Raw genomic sequence first — 22,331 nt, 5'->3', positions numbered from 1 at the left:
CTATTGTTTTTGTTTTTTTCCGAGACAGAGTCTTGCTGTTGCTCAGGCTGCAGTGCTGTGGCACGATCTTGGCTCACTGCAACCTCCGCCCGCCAGGCTCAAGCGATTCTCCTGCCTCAGCCTCCCGAGTAGCTGGGATTACAGGCATGGACCACCACGCCCGGCTAATTTTTTGTGTTTTTAGTAGAGACAGGGTTTTGCCGTGTTGGCCAGGCTGGTCTTGAACTCCTTGACCTCAGGTGGTCCACCCGCCTCGGCCTCCCAAACTGCTGGGATTGCAAGAGTGAGCCACTGCGCCCAGCCCAGATTTATATTTTGAGAAAAAAAAATGGGGCAGTAAATAGAATCCTGTTGGTTTTGTATTTACCTTTTATCTGGCAGGCATTTGGATGAATGTTCTCAGTCATCAGTTTTGTAAAACACAAGAAAAGCGATGGGCTTCTCTTTCTGTGATAACGATCAAAAGATACGATAATTACTTCTCTAAAAGAGGGAAATTCCCTTCTCCTTGAGCACAGGCTAGACTTAATACTTTGCTTCTAATGTATAGAGTATAGAAAGGGAAGGCTGGAGTCAGTGGCTCACACCTGTAATCCCAGCATTTTGGGAGGCCAAGGCAGGCGAATCACTCGAGGTCAGGAGTTCAAGACCAGCCTGGCCAACATGGTGAAACCCCATCTCCACTAAAAATACAAAAAATTAGCTGGGCTTGGTGGCAGACACCTGTAATCCCAGCTATTTGGGAGGCTGAGGCAGGAGAATCACTGGAACCCGGGAGGTGGAGGTTGCAGTGAGCCGAGATTGCGCCACTGCACTCCAGCCTGGGTGACAGAGCAAGACTCCATCTCAAAAAAATAAATACATAAATAAAAGTTTTTTTGAAAAAAGATATAAAACCACTTTTGCTGTAAGAAAGACAAGAAATTCTGACATAAGAAAGAAGAGTTGGTTGTGACTATTTGTTTCTGCATTAAAAACCCCAAGAGACATTTGCAGTATTGAACAGATTCAAATATGAAGGGTTTTCAAAGTTTTGATCAAGTATCTCATGGCTTTGCGGTTAATATTTGTGGAAAGGTTGTGTTCTGAGTCCTTCATTTCAAGGGTATGTTAAAAAAAAAAAGAGACTGCTGAGGCTGGGCACAGTGGCTCACGTCTGTAATCTCAGCACTTTGAGAGGCTGAGGCAGGTGGATCGCCTGAGGTCAGGAGTTCGAAACCAGCCTGGCCAACATGGTGAAACCCCATCTCTACTAAAAAAAAAACAACAAAAACATTAGCCAGGCATGGTGGCACACTCCTGTCATCCCAGCTACCCAGGAGCCTGAGGCAGAAGAATTGCTTGAACCTGGGAGGCAGAGGTTGCAGTGAGCCATGATTGTGCCATTGCATTCCAGCCTGGGCAACAGAGCAAGACTCTGTCTCCAAAAAAATTAAAATGACTGCTGAATAAAAGAAGGCATTATGACAATAGTACAACTTAGCTGTGCTCCGTCCCCCAATGAGGGTCCAGAAATAGTACTTACTGGAATTCTTCGTGATAAATGTGGTACGCCAAACGCAGGAGGTGATTCAAAAATGTTCTCAGAAGTATTGTTGTAAATGGAGAATGAATTTCTTCAACTGGTATGTCATTGTTGGCTAAAATAAGAAAATTGGAGAGGATGTCTGATATTTGCTAGAAGCTTCCATTTTATTTGTTCCTGGTATACAATTTGAGGAACTGAATATGAGAGAGTACTTATTTCAAAATGCTCTCAACATGTATAAGCATCCAACTAAAAATTTAAAACTCCATAAAAGCCAGGCACAGTGGCTCACGCCTGTAATCCCAGTACTTTGGGAAGCTGAAGCAGGCAAATTGCCTGAGGTCAGGAGTTTAAGACCAGCCTGGGCAACATGGTGAAACCCTGTCTCTACCAAAAATACAAAAAATTAGCCAGGTGTGGTGGTGTGCACCTGTAATCCCAGCTACTTGGGAGACTGAGGCAGGAGAATTGCTGGAACCCAGGAGGCAGGACTTACAGTGAGCCAAGATTGAGTCACTGTACTCCAGCCCGGGCAACAGAGCGAGACTTCGTCTAAAAAAAAAAAAAATCAACCTGGTTCCTTTACAAGATGAGGTATCTTGTCCCACTGTTTTCCAGAGTAGTCTGAGACACAATCTGATGAATGCTGCTAATTCTAAATGGATTTTAAGTATGTTTCAAACACTAAACTTTGACGTAAATGGGCATTTTTTCTAATACTTTATTTTTCTTTTTTTTTTTTTTTTTTTTTTTTTGAGACGGAGTCTCGCTGTGTCGCCCAGGCTGGAGTGCAGTGGCCGGATCTCAGCTCACTGCAAGCTCCGCCTCCCGGGTTTACGCCATTCTCCTGCCTCAGCCTCCCGAGTAGTTGGGACTACAGGCGCCTGCCACCGCGCCCGGCTAGTTTTTTGTATTTTTTAGTAGAGACGGGGTTTCACCGTGTTAGCCAGGATGGTCTCGATCTCCTGACCTTGTGATCCGCCCGTCTCGGCCTCCCAAAGTGCTGGGATTACAGGCTTGAGCCACCGCGCCCGGCCTAATACTTTATTTTTCAAGTGGATAATTTGAAGCTTGCAGCTCTGCCTCCCAGAATTTGGCTGAAAGAAGTCAAACTTCCAAAGTTGTTAAAATTTATCACATCAATTTCCTAATTTGAAATCAAGACCAATCCTAAGACTACTTAGGGCCTTTTCTAGACTCTTCCAAGCCATTGCTGATTCTCCCCATTTCTTTTTTTTTTTTTTTTTTTTTTGAGAACAGAGTCTCATTCTGTTTCCCAGGCCTGAGTGCAGTGGCGCGATCTCGGCTCACTGCAACCTCCGCCTTGCGAGTTCAAGCGATTCTTCTGCCTCAGCCTCCCAAGTAGCTGGGACTACAGGCATGTACCACCACACCCGGCTAATTTTTTGTATTTTTAGTACGGGTTTCACCGTGTTAGCCAGGATGGTCTCGAACTCCTGACCTCATGGTCTGCCCACTTCAGCCTCCCAAAGTGCTGATTACAGGTGTAAGCCACTGCGCCCAGCCTTTTCTTTTTTTTTTTTTTTGGTTGTTGAGACAGTCTCACTCTGTCACCGAGGATGGGAATCTTGGCTCACTGCAACCTCCACCTCCTAGGCTCAAGCAATTCTACTCCTGCCTCAGCCTCCCACTAAGTAGCTGGGAATACAGGCATGAACCACCACACCTGGCTAATTTTTGTGTTTTTAGTAGAGACGGAATTTCACCACATTGGCCAGGCTGGTCTCAAACTCCTGGACTCAAGTGATCCACCTCGGCCTTCCACAGAGCTGGGATTACAGGTGTGCGCCGTGAGGCCTGGCTGTCTCCCCATTTCTGACCTGACAAGTCAGTGCTTTTTCACTGTAGATCGGTGGTCGGGGGGAGAGAGGGAGGCAAACTTTCTGTAAAGGGCCGGAGAGTAAGTATTTTAGGCTTGGTGGACCAGACAGTCTACACCACAACCCCTCCGCGGTGGTGCTTTGGGGTAAAGCAGCCACAAACATGTGAGCAAATGGGCATGTCTGTGTTCCAGTACAGCATGATTTAGGGGAACCGGGGCGGACTGGATTTCACCCTGGGACCATGCATGGCTGGCCTTGCTTTTGTAGGTGACCTCGTACTGTTGCTGTTACGTCACGAGACTGTCTCTTCAAGTACCTTGTAATCACGGGGGGAACAAGACCACGTGCTGATTACTGGAACACTCTTCTCCCAACCTGGGCCTTCACCACTCCCTCCGCATTTCCAACTGCTTTCCAGGTGACACTGTCATACTGTCCTTTAAACCAGCGGTCCCCAGCCTTTTTGGCACCAGGGACCGATTTCGTGGAAGACAATTTTTCCATGAATGGTGGGAAGGGGTGGGGGGACTACTGGTTTCAGGATGATTCAAGCGCATTCGAATTACTGCACACTTTATTTCGATTACGATGACACTGTAATACATAATGAAACAATTCTACAACTCACCATCATATAGACTCAGTGGGAGCCTGAGCTTGTTTTCCTACAACTAGGGGTGACGGGAAACAGCGACAGATCATCAGGCACTAGATTCTCCTAAGGAGCGTGAACCTCCATCCCTCGCGTGCCAGTTCACAGGAGGATTTGCGCTCCTGTGAGAATCTTAACGCCCTGCTGATCTGCAGGAGGTAATGCCAGCGATGGGGAATGGCTGTAAAAACAGATGAAGGTAGGCCAGGCGCGGTGGCTCATGCTTGTAATCCCAGCACTTTTGGAGGCCGAGGCGGGCAGATCATCTGAGGTCAGGAGTTTGAGACCAGCGTAACCAACATGGAAAAACCCCATTTCTACTAAAAAACACAAAAATTAGCTGGGCATGGTGGCACATGCCTGTAATCCCGGCTACTATGGAGGCTGAGGCAGGAGATCACTTGAACCCAGGAGGCGGAGGTTGTGGTGAGCCGAGATCCTGCCACTGCACCCCAGCCTGGGCAACAAGAATGAAACTCTGTCTCAAAACAAAAGAAAACAAAAAAAACAGATGAAGGTTCACTTGCTTGCCCACGGCTCACCTTCCACTGTGCACAGTTTCCTAACAGGCCACGGACCAGTACTGATCCATGGCCTGGGGGTTGGGGACCCCTGCCTTTTGTGTGTGTGTGTGTGTGTGATGGAGTCTTGCCCTGTCGCCCAGGCTGGAGTGAAATGTCGTGATCTTGGCTCACTGCAACCTCCGCCTCCTGGGTCCAAGCGATCCTCCCACCTCAGCCTCCTAAATGGCTGGGATTACAGGCATGCACCACCATGCCTGGACAATTTTTTGTATCTTTTAGTAGAGATGGGGTTTCACCACATTGGTCAGGCTGGTCTCGAACTCCTGACCTTGTGATCCGCCTGCCTTGGCCTCCCAAAGTGCTGGGATTACAGGCATGAGCCGCTGCACCCAGCCTGCACCCCTGCTTTAAACCAAAAGTTGTGAAGGATCTGGAATACTCACCACTTAATATCCTGTCCATATCAGCAAGAGTTAGTCTGTGGTGATGAAATTTGCAATCTTTTAGAAATCTCCAGAAGTGAAGCTTTGTCATCAGAAAGGTATTATCCAGAGAGTGGTCGCATCCCAGGCTGCTATAAAAGCTGTAGATTCTTCTTAATTCTGTAATATTTCTTAACACAGCATATTCTACCTGAAAGGAAGAAAGTCATGCGTGGATTAAGAACAAAAGACGGCCAGGCACGGTGGCTCACGCCTATAATCCCAGCACTTTGGGAGGCCGAGGCAGATCACCTGAGGTCAGGAGTTCCAGACCAGCCTGGCCAACATGGTGAAACCCCATCTCTACCAAAAATACAAAATTAGCCGGGCATGGTGGCGGGCACCTATAACACCAGCTACTCAGGAGGCTGAGTCAGGAGAATTGCTTGAACCCGGGAGGAGGAGGTTGCAGTGAGCCAAGATCACATCACTGCACTCCAGCCTGGGCATCAAGAGTGAGACTCTGTCTCAAAATAAATAAATAAAATTTAAAAATTATAAAAAGAACAGCCAGGCACGGTGGCTCACACTTGTAATCTCAGCACTTTGGGAGGCTGAGGCAGGCGGATCACGAGGTCAGGAGATCGAGACCATCCTGGCTAACAGGGTGAAATCCCGTTTCCACTAAAAATACAAAAAATTAGCGGGCGAGCAAGACTCTGTCTCAAAAAAAAAAAAATTAAAAAAGAACAAAAGACACAACACCTGTGTCCTACATTAAATGCGATAATACAAGTAAAGTAATGGCATTTAGCTCTTTCCACTGTAAGGACTTAAGAAGTGTTTTTTTGTTTTGTTACGAGATGGAGTCTCGCTCTGTCACCCAGGCTGGAGTGCAGTGGCAAGATCTTGGCTCACTGCAACCTCTGCCTTCTGGGTTCAGGCGATTCTCATGCCTCAGTCTCCAGAGGAGCTGTGATTACAGGTGCACACCACCATGCCCGGCTAGTTTTTGTATTTTGGTAGACATGGGGTTTCACCATATTGGCCAGTCTGCTCTTGAACTCCTGACCTCAGGCGATCCGCCTGCCTCAGCCTCCCAAAGTGTTACAATTATAGGCATGAGCCACGGTGCCCGGCCAAGAAGCATTTTATTCTTTCCACCCACCCGCCTTGGTCAATAAAATGCCATCTCCGACCAACAGTAAAAACAAAACAAAACAAACAAGTTATCTGGAAAACAGACTTCCTTTCACACGGCATGTGCTGGCTTCCGCTCTCAGTGGCGGCAACAAAATTCTACTGTCTGCAGATCCTTATTCCTCATCAACACATGTGCAAAAATCCTCAACAAAGTAAGTGGAATCCAGCCATATATAAAGAATAGTAGCCATGCGTGCTGGCTCATGCCTGTCATCCCAGCACCTTGTGAGGCCAAGGCAGGAGGATCGCTTGAGCCTGGGAACTCGAGACCAGCCTGTGCAACACAGTGAGACCGTGTCTCGACTGAAAATTAAAAATTAAAGAAATTAACCAGGCACCGTGGCGAGTGCCCATATAGTCCCAGCTACTCAGGAAGCTGAGGCGGGAGGATTGCTCGAGCCCAGAAGGTCAAGACTGCAGTGAGCTGAGATCGCACCACTTCACTCCAGCCAGGGTGACAGAGCAAGACCCTATCTCGAAAAGAAAAAAAAAAAAAAAAAAGATAATACAGCAACACCAAGTAGGGTTTAGCCTAGAATTGCAAAGTTGGTTTACATTTGAAAAATCAATCAATGTCATTCACACTATTGACAGACTGGAGAAGAACCAAATGATTCTATCAGCTGAAGCATTTCACAGAATTTAACATCCATTCATGATAAGCACCCTCAGCAAATTAGGAATAGAAAGGAATCCCTCAGCCTGATCAACAGCATGTACGAAACATGCAACTCACATCACATGTAGGGCTGAAAGTCTGAAAGAAGTAAAATTCCGCCATGTGCGGTGGCTCACGCCTGTAATCCCAGCACTTTGGGAGGCCGAGGCGGAAGGATCACCTGAGGTCAGGAGTTGGAGACCAGCTTGGGCAACATGGTGAAACTCCATCTCTACTAAAAATACAAAAAATAGCTAGGCGTGGTGGTGCGTGCCTGTAATTCCAGCTACTCAGGAGAATTGCTTGAACCCAAAAGCCGAGATCATGCCATTGCACTCCAGCCTGGGCAACAAGAGGGAAACTCCATCTCAAAAAAAAAAAAAAAAAAAAAAGCAACAATATTCATGCTGGTTGCTTTACTCACCTCCCTCTCTGTCACATTTCACCTTTTAGGATTTTCGCCAGACCCTTCACGCCCTTAAGCTGCTCCAAATTCCCCACACAGGCAGCCCTGCCCTCTGCACAGCATCCTGTTCTCCAGAACCACTCACCCCTGCCCTACCCTCTTCAATGAGACACTCAGAGAACGCGAAGAACAGGATTCGGGGTCCCAAGGGAGACAGGAAGCCCTGCCGGGGTGGCTTCAGGCATCTGTTATGCTGAGCATTAATTCCTGCTTTTGAAAACGCAGTTCAATTGAATAAACATGTATCGTCTGCCCGATCTAAAGCACTGTTCTAGGCTGGGCGTGGTGGCTCACACCCATCATCCCAGCACTTTGGGAGGCTGAGGCAGGCGGATCACCTGAGGTCAGGAGTTCCAGACCAGCCTGGCCAATATAGTGAAACCCCGTCTCTACCAAAATACAAAAAAATAGCCAGGTGTGGTGGCGCACGCCTGTAATCCCAGCTACTCGGGAGGCTGCAGTGGGGGAATTGCTTGGACCCGGGAGACAGAGGTGGCAGTCAGCCAAGATTACGCCATAGCACTCCAACCTGGGCGACAGAGCAAAACTCAGTCTCAAAAAAAAAAAAAAAAAAAAGACATTCAACACGTGACAGCAGTCACCAGCTATATTACCCCAGGATGCAATTGATACCAATAAAAAAGATTTTACCTGCTTCTTTTCTTCAGGTCGGGCTGCCTCAGGGTACATGTCCAGGAGCAAATTTAGATCCAGCTCGATGCTCGACCCCAACACAGAATGACTTTCACTGCCATCAAGCTTTCTGATCAGTTCTAATGAAGGAAGGCAAATACAGGGGATAATTACGGTTTGTTTGGTGTTTTTTTGTTTTGTTTTGTTTTGAGACAGGGCCTCACTCTGTCGCCCAGGCTGGAGTGCAGTGGCATGATCTCAGCTCACTGCAACCTCTGCCTCCCAGGCTCAAGCGATCCTCCCGCCTCAGCCTCCTGAGTAGCTGGGACTACAGACATGCACCGTCACGGCCCAGCTCATTTTTGTACTTCTTGTAGACACAGCGTTTCACCACGTTGCCCAGGCTGGTCTCAAACTCCTGAGCCCAAGTGATCCGCCTGCCTTGGCCTCCCATAGTGCTGGGATTATAGGCATGGGCCACTGCACCCATCCTTGGAGATAATTATGAAAAGCAATGTTAAAATTTCTTAATGTTATGTCACAATGATTTTCTACCAAAATGTGATACAAGAATATTCCAAAAACCTACTAAGAATGCAGGCTGGGTACAGTGGCTCATGCCTGTAATCCCAGCACTTTGGGAAGCCTAAATGGGAGGTTAAGGTTGCAGTGAGCTATGATCACACCACTGCACTCCAACCTTGGCAAAAGAGTGAGATCCTGTCTCTTAAAAAACATTTTTTTAAAAGCAGTTGCAAGCCAGGCACAATGGCTTACAGCTGTAATCTCAACACTTTGGGAGGCCGAGGCAGGAGGATTGATTGAGGACAGGAGTTTGAATCAGCCTGGGCAACATAGTGAGACCGTGCCTCTACAAAAAGTTTAAAAATTAGGTAGGCGTGGCCAGGTGCGGTGGCTGACACCTGTAATCCCAGCACTTTGGGAGGCCAAGGCAGGCAGATCACGAGGTCAGGAGTCAGATACCACCCTGGCCAACATGGTAAAACCCTGTCTCTAATAAAATTACAAAAATTAGCCAAGCATGGTGGCACGCACCTATAACGCCAACTATTCAGGTTGCTGAGGCAGGAGAATCACTTGAACCCAGGAGGCGGAGATTGCAGTGAGCCGAGATTGCACCACTGCACTCCAGCCTGGGCGACAGAGCAAGACTCCATCTCAAAAAAAAAAAAAAAAAAAATATTAGCTAGGCATGGTGGTGCACATCTGTATTCCCGGGCTATAGGTGAGGCTGAAGTGGGAGGATCACTGGAGCCCAGGAGTCTGAGGCCGTAGTGACAGAGCAAGACTTTGCCTCAAATTTTTTTTTTTTTTTGAGACGCAGTGTCACTCTGTCGCCCAGGCTGGAGTGCAGTGGCCGGATCTCAGCTCACTGCAAGCTCCACTTCCCGGGTTTACGCAATTCTCCTGCCTCAGCCTCCTGAGTAGCTGGGACTACAGGCACCCGCCACCTCGTCCAGCTAGTGTTTTGTATTTTTAGTAGAGATAGGGTTTCACCGTGTTAGCCAGGATGGTCTCAATCTCCTGACCTCGTGATCTGCCTGTCTCGGCCTCCCAAAGTGCTGGGATTACAGGCTTGAGCCACCGCGCCCGGCCAAATTTTTTTTTTTTTTTTTTTTGGAGACAGAGTCTTGCTCTGTCGCCCAGGCTGGGGTGCAGTGGCTGGATCTCAGCTCACTGCAAGCTCCACCTCCCGGGTTTAGACCATTCTCCTGCCTCAGCCTCCCGAGTAGCTGGGACTACAGGCGCCCGCCACCTCGCCCAGCTAGTTTTTTTTTGTATTTTTTAGTAGAGACGGGGTTTCACCGTGTTAGCCAGGATGGTCTCCATCTCCTGACCTCGTGATCCGCCCGTCTCGGCCTCCCAAAGTGCTGGGATTACAGGCTTGAGCCACCGCGCCCGGCCCAAATTTTTTTTTTTAAAGGGAGTTGCTCACAGGGGACTTCTGTTTTCTGAAGTGTTCAGTGTATTTTCACGAGTGGACACCATGGATAGAAACAGATGAATTTTATTTCAACAGGTGAATGCTTCCTACCAGCACTCCTGGACAATCTTTGGGCAACTCCTGAAGACAGGTCCAGGCAGCCGATGAATTCAACTTCAAGATCTGGAAACCCGGCTATGTGGTCATTGGAGAATGTGCCTTCGTACACACGCCCATTCTTGAAAGTTAATCGGCCCTGCAGACAGAAAAACAACTTTGTGCAGTTTAGGAAAAGTTTTCTTAGAAAAACACTGGTAAGGCTGGGTATGGTGGCTCACACCTGTAATCCCAGCACTTTGGGGGGCTGAGGCAGGCGGATCACAAGGTCAGGAGTTCGAGATCAGACTGGCCAACATGGTGAAACCCCATCGCTACTAAAAATACAAAAATTAGCCAGGCGTGGTGGCGTGTACTATAGTCCCAGCTACTCAGGAGGCTGAGATAGGAGAATCGCTTGAATACAGGAGGCGGAGGAGCCAAGATTGCACCACTGCACTCCAGCGTGGGTGACAGAGAGTCTGCCTCAAAAAAGGAAATAAGGAAAGGAAAGGAAAGGGAAGGGAAAAGGAAGGGAAAGGGAAAGAAAAGGGAAGGGAAAGGGAAAGAAAAGGGAAGGGAAAGGGAAGGGAAAGGGAAGGGAAAGGGAAGGGAAAGGGAAGGGAAAGGGAAGGGAAAGGGAAGGGAAAGGGAAGGGAAAGGGAAGGGAAAAGGAAGGGAAACGTGAGTAAATGTACATTGATAGTTTTTTCAAGGTTTTGGAGCTTTTCACTTGTTTTGAAAATACGCACTTACTCCACATACAGTCAGGCTCCTGGGTCTCATGCACTGTATAAGTTCTCTCTCTTCCTCCTTCTTCTATTCCTCCTCCTCCCCTCTATCTATCTCCCCCACAATCTTTCTCCAACTTTAAGCACCTCTAGGCCACAGAATGTGTCTTATTAAACTAGGCTAGTGACCAGCAGAATGCCCATCATACAATAGAGACTCCCTGATTTTTTTTTTTTTTTTTTTTTTTTTTTTTTTTTGTGAGACGGAGCCTCGCTGTCACCCAGGCTGGAGTGCAGTAGCACAATCTTGGCTCACTGTAACCTCCACCTCCTGGGTTCAAGCTATTCTCCTTCCTCAGTCTCCCAAGAGGCTGGGATTACAGGTGCCCGCCACCACACCTGGCTAATTTTTGTAATTTTAGTAGAGATGGGGTTTCACCATGTTGGCCAGGCTGGTCTTGAACTCCTGACTTCAAGTGATCTGTTCACCTTGGCCTCCCAAAGTGCTGGGATTACAGGCGTGAGCCACCATGCCCGGCCAAGACTCCCTGAGATTTGTCAAACCCAGGTCAATAGTCAGTTACTGATTCAGAAGTGGGCAAATGACCCTGTTTGGCTCTGTGAAACGAAAGACCCTTTTAGAGAGCTTCTATCAAAAGTTCCTCCTTTTCTTCTACTTAGTATGGTATGCGGATGTGAAGGCTGGAACCACAGCAGCCGACTTGCAATCATGAGGGAGGAAAAACACAAGGGCGAAAGTGACATGGTGGGAGATACTATGGATAAATGGAATAGAAATTCTGACAGCAATGAGTTGCTGAAGCCTACAGTATTCTGTATTATACATGGCAGACAACACTAGACTGTCTGTTACTTGCAAACCAAACCACCATCATACATACACACACACACACATGCACACACACACACACCCACCAAAAACTAAATAACCACTAAATACGCAGGAAATCAATGACCACTGAAACTATTTTGCCAGGCACAGTGGCTCATGCCTATAATCCCAGCACTTTGGGAGGCTGAGGCAGGAGGATTGTTTGAGGCCAGGAGTTGGAGACCAGCTTGGCCAACATGGTAAAACCTGCGTCACTACTTTAAAAAAAAAAAAAAAAAAAATGAGCTGAGTGTGGTGGTGCACACCTGTAGTCCCAGCTACTCGAGTGGCTGAGGCACAAGAATCGATTAAACCTGGGAAGCAGAGGTTGCAGTGAGCCGAGATCGCGCCACTGCACTCCAGCCTGGGTGACAGAGTAAAACTCTGTCAAAAAGAAAAAAAGAGTCATGTAATCACCTTAGCAAAACAGTAAGTTATCCTATACAAAATAGATAATGCAATTTAATAGAGAATGACATGCCTTTTGTCTAAAAGAGTTCTGTAGATGGATGGTGATGGTTGCACAACAATGCGAATGTATTTGATGCCACTGGACTGTGCACTTAGAAATTAAGACAGCAAATCTTATGTGTACTTTACCACAATCAAAAAGAAATCTAGAGTGCCTATATTTACCACAGACAAAATAGACCTCAGAGAAATAAAAGTTACCAGGGTTGGCCAGGTGTGGTGGCTCACACCTGTAATCCCAGCACTCTGGGAGGCTGAGGTGGGCCGATCACTTGAGGCCAGGAGTTCGAGACCAGCCTGGCCAACATGACGAAACCCTGTCTCTACTAAAAATACAAAAATTAGCCGGGCGTGGTGGCCCGCACCTGTAATCCCAGCTATTCATGAGGCTGAGGAAGGAGAATCACTTGAACCCGGGAAGCGGAGGTTGTAGTGAGCTGAGATCACACCACTGTACTCCAGCCTGGGCAACAGAGCAAGACTGCGTCTCAGAAAGAAAGAAAATTAGCAGGGTTAATAGGAAATTACGTGATGATCAAAAGAGCCAGAGCACCAATGCATAATGACCCTCCACGTGTGTGCCCTGAACAACAAACTTCAAATATATGAAGCAAAACTGACAGAACCAAAAGCAGAAATAGACAAATCTGCAATTATACTGGGACATGTCAATGGCTTTACATCATTTCAATGGCTTTCCATCATTGTTTGAAATGGGATCTTCCCAGGTCTGTACTCACCGTGCCATGTTTCTTGTTGGAAACCCATTCTCCGTCATACACGGCTCCACTGGCGTAATAAAACTTGCCACGTCCGTGACGATGTCCGTTTACAAACTCCCCTATGTATTCATTTCTCAAGGGATACTGGGAACTGGGGATTCTCTTTAGAAACCACGTGTGTGTTCCAAAGCCATTCTGGAAAGAAAGCAGACGGCCATGAGACATGCGCAAAGCAGTTTCTGTCTTTACCCGAATCCCCTCAAAATTAGGATAAATACAATGAAAACTGGAAAAGGCAAAGAACTTGGACTCTGGAGCCGCACAGACTTGGGTTCAATTTCAGCTCAGCTGCTTATTAACGAGTCTTTCGAACTAAGGCAGATGATTTAAGCCCTGTAAGTTCCTCATCCGTAAAACAGAAATAACACCTGCCCCTCAGCTTAGATACAAAGGAGTTCGAGACCAGCCTGGCCAACATGGTGAAACCCCATCTCTACTAAAAAGTGAAGATAAGTGTATATAAAGTGCCTGGCTTGATCATGACGGGTTTCACTGTTATTTTAAATTTTGGGGTTTATTTGCTTTTATATATTTTTATTTTTTGAGAAAGGGTCTCACTCCATCACCCAGGCTGGAGTATGACGGCACAGTCTTGGCTCACTGCAGCCTCAACCTCCAAGACTCAGGTGATCCCTCCCACCTCAGCCTCCCAAGTAGCCAGGACTATAAGCACCAGCCACCACTCCCGGCTAATTTTTGTATTTTTAGTAGAGATGGAGTTTTACCATATCGCCCAGGCTGGTATTAAACTCCTGGCCTCAATCCTCAAGTGGTCTCCCAACGTGCTGGGATTACACCTGTGAGCCACTGCGCCCAGCCTAAATTTTTACTTTCTAAAGATACAAGTTGGGCTGCGTGCTGTGGCTCATGCCTGTAATCCCAGCGCTTTGAGAGGCAGAGGTAGGAGGATCACTTGAGCCCAGGAGTTCAAGACCACCCTGTGTAATAAAGTAAGAATCCGTTTCTACAAAAAAAATATATATATTTTTTAATTACCCAGGCACAGTGGCCGTGGGCACTTCTGTAGTCTCAGCTACAGGCGAGGCTGAAGTGGGAGGATCGCTTGAGCCAGGGAGGTAGAGAGCCATGACTGCACCACTGCAGTCCAGCCTGGGCAACAGACCAAGACTCTGTCTCTAAAAACAAACAAGCAGACTGGGCGCAGTGGCTCACGCCTGTAATCCTAGCACTCTGGGAAGCCGAGGCAGGCGGATCACTTGAGGTCGGAGTTCGAAACCAGCCTGGCCAACATGGTAAAACCCCATCTCTACTAAAAATACAAAAAAAAAAAAAAAAATTAGCCGTCCTTGGTGGCGGGTGCCTGTAATCTCAGCTACTCCAGAGGCTGAGGCAGGAGAACTGCTTGAACCTGGGAGGTGGAGGCTGCAGTGAGCTGAGATTGCGCCACTGCACTCCAGCCTGGGTGACAGAGAGACAGACTCCATCTCAAAAAAAAAAAAAAAGACATAATACATGTGTTGAGAATCGGTGGAGCGTCTGCCTCTGGGTATAAACTGCTCCCCTGCCCGGGCATACCTGGAGGCCCCTTTCCCACCGCCCGGTGTACTCTTCATTGGCGGTCAGCCACCTCATCCTCCCCTCCCCGTGGCGCATGTTGTCTTCCCACTGGCCTTCGTATATATTTCCAGATTTATAACTAGGATGAAAGAAACCGAAGAAAAGCAATCAGTTACCTCCTACACAACGTTTACCTTTAAGACATTCTTTTAAACACTCCCCTTGAGCTCCTTTGAAGAAATCTACCCCTTGTACCTATACAATCTTCTCTGTAGTTAAATTCAGGCTGGGCGCGGCGGCTCACACCTGGAATCCCAGCACTTTGGGAGGCCGAGGCTGGAGGATCACCTGAGGTCAGGAGTTTGAGACCAACCTGACTAATAAGGAGAAACCCAATCTATCCTAAAAATACAAAATTAACCAGGCGTGGTGGTGCATGCTTGTAATCCCAGCTACTCGGGAGGCTAAGGCAGGAGAATCGCTTGAACCCAGGAAGTGGAGGTTGCCGTGAGCTGAGATTGCACCACTGCACTCCAGCCTGGGCAACAACACCGAAACTCCATCTCGAAAACAAAAACAAAAAACAAAAATTAGCCGGGCATGGTGGTGGGCACCTGTAATCCCAGCTGCTCGGGAGGCTGAGGCAGGAGAATCGCTTGAACTCAGAAGGTGGAGGTTGCAATGAGCCAAGATCATGCCACTGCACTCGAGCCTGGGCAACAGAGACTGTCAAATAAATAGACAGATAGGTAGGCAGATAGATAGATCGATAGATAGATAGATAGGTAGGCATGAGGTCCTAAGGGAGCAGAATGAGTCACTTTATTAAACCTTCTGACTATTTAATAAGGTGACAAAGTGGGTAAGAGCCAGGTTTTTAAAATCTTTTAATAATTCCCTATTGTATCATGATTAGTTAATACTTGGCCAGTTTTTGAGATGGGATCTCACTGTGTCACTCAGGCTGGAGCGCGGTGGTGCGATCATGGCAGGAGAATTGCTTAACCCCAGAAGGTGGAGGTTGCAGTAAGCCGAGATGGCACCACTGCACTCCAGCCTGGGTGACAGAGCGAGACTGAGTCTCAAAAAAAAAAAAAAAAAAATCCACTCTGCGGCCGGGCGCGGTGGCTCAAGCCTGTAATCCCAGCACTTTGGGAGGCCGAGACGGGCGGATCACGAGGTCAGGAGATCGAGACCATCCTGGGTAACACAGTGAAACCCCGTCTCTACTAAAAATACAAAAACTTAGCCGGGCGAGGTGGCAGGCGCCTGTAGTCCCAGCTACTCGGGAGGCTGAGGCAGGAGAATGGCGTGAACCCGGGAGGCGGAGCTTGCAGTGAGCTGAGATCCGGCCACTGCACTCCAGCCTGGGTGACAGAGCGAGACTCCGTCTCAAAAAAAAAAAAAAAAAAAAAATCCACTCTGCTTAGAGAGAAAATGTTCTGTGCAACTTTTGCACCTTACTTTTAAATATCTGAAGTGAACATTATTTGGGCCCACAAACACTTCTTTGCCCACACCCCAAGCACGGCCATGGTCATACCTACCATCTTATTCCCCAGCCCTTCTTGATGTTTTGCACCCAGTCTCCCTCGTACCAACACGTACCCTCTTGATTGTAATAAATGGAGCCCTGAAACAAATAATGTCATCTTTATAACCATCAAACCTCATGACACAAACGCTTTGTCAAATGTAAGGATATCAACTTAAAAACTAGAACCTACACAGAGGCCAATGCCATATGTAACCAAGACATATAACCTGTTATTTTTCTGTTTTGCTGTCAAGAAAATGGTAAAACTGCTGCACAAGGGGAAGTGAGATAATGTCACAAATCAATTTCTCCTTAATAAAGTGCCTTATTGGCCAGGCACAGTGGCTCATGTCTGTAATCCCAGCACTTTGGGAGGCCAAGGTGGGCGGATCACAAGGTCAGGAGTTCGAGATCTGTCTGGCCAACATGGTGAAACCCAGTCTCTACTAAAAATACAAAAATTAGCCGGGTGTAGTGGCACACGCCTGTAATCCACCTACTTGGGAGGCTGAGGCAGGAGAATCACTTGAACCTGGGAGACAGAGGTTGCAGTGAGCCCAGATCGTGCCACTGCACTCTAGCCTGGGCAATAGAGCAAGACTCCACCTCAAAATAAAATAAAACAAAACAAAAAGTGTCATATTAAGGCACAGAATGACTGCACTCATCACATTCAAGTCTATTCATTATATCCAGTAACTATTAGTCAATTAAGTACCTAAAGAAATCCTGTCTGTTGCCACTTGGAGTGAACAGTTGAGCCTTCCATGTAACGGAAGGTCACTCTCTCCTAGGCACCAGAACCATTATTGTTTTACCCATTTGGACATCCTATTCATTTTACTGCCTCCAAGTGTAAGTGAGCATAGTGTACCCTTTGTTTGATCTACACTGAAAAGCCTCAAAAGGCTTTTTCACAGGTTTATCTGTGTGTGTGAGAGACAGAAACAGAGAGAGAATTTTTCTATCTTCTCTCTCATGATCAGGCAAACTCATTCCTTCCTGCAGCCATTCAGATGCTGCTGTCTGGAAGTCACCGTGCCCAGTCCCTCCAATATGTTTCAAGCAATCTGTGTAAGCTAACACACACACACACACACACACAACACAACTCAATAAACAGCCATTCAGATGCTGCTGTCTGGAAGTCACCGTGCCCAATCCCTCCAATATGTCTCAAGCAATATGCTGTAAGCTAAAACACACACACACACACACACACACACACAAAACAACAACACAACTCAATAAATAGCCTATTAAAGCCTGCATATGTCCAGGCACAGTGGCGCACGCCTGTAATCCCAGCACTTTGGGAGGCCGAGGTGGGTGGATCACTTGAGGTCAGGAGTTTGAGACCATCCTGGCCAACATGGCAAAATCCCGTCTCTACTAAAAATACAAAAACTAGCTGGGCGTGGTGGTGCACACCTGCAGTCCCAGCAACTCGGGAGGCTGAGGCAGCAGAATTGCTTGAACCCAGGAGGCGGAGGTTGCAGTGAGCCGAGATGGCGCCACTGCACGCCAGCCTGGGCCACAGACTCCGTCTCAAAAAAAAAAAAAAAATAATAATAATAAAATGCTTAATTTACACGATGTGAATTTCACCTCAATAAACAAAAAGTGAATATGCCCTGGACAGTGCCGCTAGCCCCTACCCCCTTCTCTCTCCATGTGGCCGCCCAGCCCCTCCCCTGCCCTCCACATGGCCACCCCACCCCCTTTCTGCCCCGCCCCCCCCGCCCTCCCCCCCCCGCCCCCCCCCGCCCTCCCCCCCGCCCTCCCCCCCCCCGCCCTCCCCCCCCCGCCCTCCACGGGGCCACCCCGCCCACCTTCCCGTGCCGCCTGCCATTGCACCAGTGGCCGATGTAGGACACGGGCTGGGTGCTGCACTTGAACATCCCGAACCCGTTCCTCATGCCGTTGACCACTTCTCCTTCGTACATGCTGCCGTCCGGCCACGTGTACACGCCGTGGTTCATCGGGACGTTCTTCACAAAGTCGCCCTGAAGCAGAGCGGCCATGGGGTGACAGAAGGAAGCGCTGGGGGCGGGGGCGAGAATCCCTAGTCCTGTGGGCGGTTCCAGGAGCTGCCTGACCTCTGACTCTGTTCTTGCCTCTCCTGTGGACACGCACTGAACATCTCCCTCGCATTCTCTCTCTTCCTTGTCTGCATTTCCCATCCTCTCATCCCACCCAACCACTGGGTGGAAGTTCAGGCAGGTGGAAATATCTGGGAGGTTGCAGGTCGACCGAGCTCGAAGGAGTGAGCAGGTGACGTTGGAAAGTGCTGGCTTCCAATCCTGACCCAGGGAACTTCAGAATCTTAGAACTCACCTTGGCAGGGCGCAGTGGCTTACGCCTGTAATCACAGCACTCTGGGAGACCGAGGTGGGAGGATTCCTTGAGGCCAGGAATTTGAGGCCAGCCTGGGCAACCTAGGGAGACCCTGTCTCTAGAAAAATATTTTATTTATTTAATTTGTTTTTGTTTTTATTTTTGAGACAGAGTCTCACTCTGTTGCCCAGGCTGGAGTGCAATGGCGCCATCTCGGCTCACTGCAACCTCTGTCTCCCAGGTTCAAGCAATTCTCCTGCCTCAGCCTCTCAAGTAGCTGAGATTACAGGCGCCCACCACCACGCCCTGCTAATTTTTTTGTATTTTTATTACAGATGGGGTTTTGCCATGTTGGCCAGGCTGGTCTCGAACTCCTGACCTCAGGTGTTCCAGCCGCCTCAGCCTCCCAAAGTGCTGGGATTAACAGGCGTGAGCCATCATGCCTGGCTTTTTTTTTTTTTGAGACAGGGTCTCACTCTGTCACCTAGGTTGGAGTGCAGCAGCACAATCACAGCTCACTGCAGCCTCGACCTCCCGGGCTCAAGTGATCCACCCACCACGCCCCCCAAATAGCTGAGACTACAGGTGTGTGTGTGCCACAAGCCTCACTAATTTTTAAATATTTTGTGGAGATGGGGTTACTCTATGTTGCCCAGGCTGGTCTGGTCTCAAACTCCCAGCCTCAAGTGATCCTCCCACCTTGGCCTCCCAAGTAGCTGGGACTACAGGTGCGTGCCACCAAGGTGCAGTGGTGCACGCCTATAATCCCAGCACTTTGGGGGTGCTGAGGTGAGAGGATCTGTTGAGCCCAGGAGGTTAAGGCTGCAGTGAACTATGACCACTGCATTCCAGCCTGGGCGACAGAGCAAGATCCTGTGTCTAATTGAGAAAAAAAAAAAAAAAAACCCCGCTCAAAGGAGGTGAATTCACTGTTCCCTCCAGGCTTAGTGATGACTGGGGAAGTCCCTCTTTCTTTTTCCTTTTTTTTTTTCCCCCCAAGGGGGAGGATTGCTCTTGTTGCCCAGGCTGAGTGCGATGGTGCAGTCTCGGCTCACTGCAAACTCTGCCTCCCAGGTTTAAGCAATTCTGCCACCTCAGCCTCCCGAGTAGCTGGGATTACAGGCGCCCACCACCACGCGCAGCACATTTTTGTATTTTTAGTAGAGACGGGGTTTCACCATATTGGCCAGGCTGGTCTCAAACTCCTGACCTCAGGTGATCCACCTGCCTTGGCCTCCCAAAGTGCTGGGATTACAGGCATGAGCCACCGCGCCCGGTCAGACAATTCCTCTTTCTGCCACATGTCATCAAAATATTCTGTAAACAAGTCAGTCAACAGCCTGCCCCAGGGGCACCTGCTAGGGAACCCGCTCTGCCCAGGACGTCTGAGTGGGCAGCAGGCAGCACCTGCACACCACGCAGCAGCGTCGGGTCCTCTTCCAGGAACCCGAACTCCCTGGATGCAGCCAAGTCAGCAGAGAAAAGGGGCAGCACAGCCTGGCCTGACCACTAGCCAGGACCCATGAGGCCAGCCGGCCTCTCTGAGGATGCTTCTAGGAGACCCCCAAGTCCTGCCCAGAAGCCCCCGACTGCGCTGGAGTGGGGATCTGAGCCTGCAAAAAACGACCTCCCCACCTGCCGAGAGTTTCCCGAGACAATGAGGCACAGGGGGGTTCTTGGTAAATCGCCATTTAAAGACCAGAAATTGGCCCGGTGCGGTGGCTCACGCCTGTAATCCCTGCACTTTGGGAGGCTGAGGTGGGCAGATCACCTGAAGTCAGGGGTTTGAGACCAGCCTGGCCAACATGGCGAAACCCTGTCTCTACTAAAAATACAAAAATTAGCCCGGCGTGGTGGCGCATGTCTGTAATCCCAGCTACTCTGGAGGCTGAGGCAGGAGAATTGCTTGAACCCAGGAGGTGGAGGTTGCGGTGAACCGAGATCCCGCCACTGCACTCCAGCCTGGGCGACAGAGCAAGACTCTGTCTCAAAAATAAAATAAAATAAATAGAATAAAATAAGGACCAGAAACCTTGCATGTCAGTCGCTGTCGCATGGGAAGGGAGCTGGCATGAATCCAAGGTGGGGGCCCAATCCTCAGGCTCCCCTGGAACTTGGAGATCCTCCTCGCCCCGCCAGTGAGGGCCAGTCCCTCCCTCTCTCTCCCTGCTCCTCTCACCGCCCAGCTGCAGTTGGCTTCCCTGCCCAAACTTGACTCCATCATTGCCTGGGTGTTATTTGAATAAGTGCATTATGCGCATGTGTTTTAAATGTCATCATTACCATTTATAAACACCATCTGTTAGCAACTCTGCATTTGGGAATTTTAGAATAGCATTTCAGGCGCTCACTCACTTTGTGGGTGGGAATTGAGCCTGGTACAATCCCTTGGAGAACAATTTGGTCCTTGCAATCAGTTTAAAAATACACATTCTCCTCAACCCTGCAAGACAGGTGAAATGAACGCCACATAATGGAATACACGCAGCCAGTAAAAACAGATCTGCATCCATGGATATGGTTTCATCTCAAAATTAAAGGTACAGGCCAGGTGCGGTGGCTCACGCCTATAATCCCCAACAGTTTGGGAGGCTGAGGTGGGAGGATCGCTTAAGTCCAGGAGTTCAAGACCAGCCTGGGCAACACAGCAAGACCCTGTCTCTACAAAAAAAAAAAAAAAAAGTAAAAATAAATTAGCCGGGCGCCGTGGAGCACACCTGTAGTCTCAGCTACTCAGCAGGCTGAGCCGAGAGGATCGCTTGGGCCTGGGAGTTTGAGGCTGCCATGAGTCATGATCTCACCACTGCACTTCAGCCTGGGTGACAGAGCAAGACCCCATGTCAGACTAACTAACTAAGTAAATGTGCCAAAGAGAGTGTGTACTAAACTGTGTGTGTGTGTGAAAAGCAAGACAGGCTACAGAAGGTCCAGGCTGCTGTGAGTCATGATTGCACCACTGTACTCCAGCCTGGGCAACAGAGCAAGACCCTGTCTCCAAAAAAAAAAAAAAAAAAAAAAGAGGTAGGACAAGCTGCATACATGTTTGTGTGCTCTCTGTGCTGAGAAGGCGTGGAATACCTCTAAAACACACAAATGAAACCAATAACAATTCCTCCTGGGTCCGGTGTAATCATGAGTTACTAGATCCTCTGGTTCTGTGAATTTCTCTTAACCCATATGCTGAATTACATCTACGAAAACAGGCTGTTCAATTGTGGGAAACTGACTGTTCCATCCAACAATCACAGTTTAGAACTATAACTGGTTATATGCCTCACCTCGTATTTTAATCCATCGGCCCAAATATAAGTCCCTTGTCCATGCATGAGTCCTTCTGAAAACATACCCTTCAAAACAAAACAAAGCAATGACAAACGCTTGGAATGCAACTGACATATATATATATCTTTAAGATAGGGTCTGGTTCTGTCACCCAGGCTGGAGTGCAGTGGTGTGATCATAGCTCACTGCAGCCTCGACCTCCCAGGCTCCAGCAATCCTCCCACTTCAGCCTCCCGAGTAGCTGGGACTACAGGCATCCACCACCATGCCCAGCTAGTTTTTGTATTTTTTGTAGAGATGGGATTTCACCGTGTTGGCCAGGCTGGTCTTGAAATCCTGAGCTCAAGCAACGCGCCCACCTTGGCCTCCCAAAGTGCTGGGATTATAGGCAGGAGCCACAGCGCCTGGCCGGCCACTGATGATGGTCTCCCACAGCTGCCTTATCCCAGTTTCTCGTGTGTGAAGATGCTTGTCTGTGCACTCAGCAGCAGCTGTGTCCTACTGAGTCCTACTTTGAGCTGGCTCCACACTGGGATCCATCCTTCTCTAAAAAGGATCTAAGAGGTCCTCATCTTCATGACCTAAGGATGACCTCAGCTACAAAAATATGTTCTCAACTGGGTGTGGGGGCTCACACGTGCAATCCCAGCACTTTAGGAGTCTGAGGCAGGAGGATCACTTGTGCCCAGGAGTTCAAGACCAGCCCTGGCAACACAGCAAGTCCTTGTCCTACCGAAAAAAAAAAAAAAAAAATTAATTAGCCAGGCGTGGTAGCGCACGCCTGTAGTCCCAGCTATTTAAGAGGCTGAG

The 22,331-nt window shown here is 48.6% G+C and overlaps 1 protein-coding gene across 1 annotated transcript in view; it reads right to left on the bottom strand.

The window, feature by feature from the left end:
• The window catches only part of LOC100424218 (radial spoke head 10 homolog B), a 42,225-nt gene that overhangs the window by 17,581 nt on the left and 2,313 nt on the right, over window positions 1–22,331 (bottom strand). The window contains exons 3-12 of the mRNA XM_028845128.2: window positions 21,518–21,586; window positions 17,735–17,908; window positions 15,913–15,998; window positions 14,384–14,504; window positions 12,806–12,982; window positions 9,987–10,131; window positions 7,949–8,070; window positions 4,992–5,181; window positions 1,526–1,640; window positions 368–447 (exon numbers count right to left, since the gene is read on the bottom strand). Of these exons, the coding sequence (XP_028700961.2) occupies window positions 368–447; window positions 1,526–1,640; window positions 4,992–5,181; window positions 7,949–8,070; window positions 9,987–10,131; window positions 12,806–12,982; window positions 14,384–14,504; window positions 15,913–15,998; window positions 17,735–17,908; window positions 21,518–21,586 (1,279 nt within the window). The remainder of the gene's footprint in view (window positions 1–367; window positions 448–1,525; window positions 1,641–4,991; window positions 5,182–7,948; window positions 8,071–9,986; window positions 10,132–12,805; window positions 12,983–14,383; window positions 14,505–15,912; window positions 15,999–17,734; window positions 17,909–21,517; window positions 21,587–22,331) is intronic.

Source organism: Macaca mulatta, chromosome 3, assembly GCF_049350105.2.
Source record: "Macaca mulatta isolate MMU2019108-1 chromosome 3, T2T-MMU8v2.0, whole genome shotgun sequence".
Lineage (NCBI taxonomy): Eukaryota > Metazoa > Chordata > Mammalia > Primates > Cercopithecidae > Macaca > Macaca mulatta.
The sequence above is the reverse complement of the archived record's forward strand: the minus strand, read 5'-3'. Positions and strand labels throughout refer to the sequence as shown.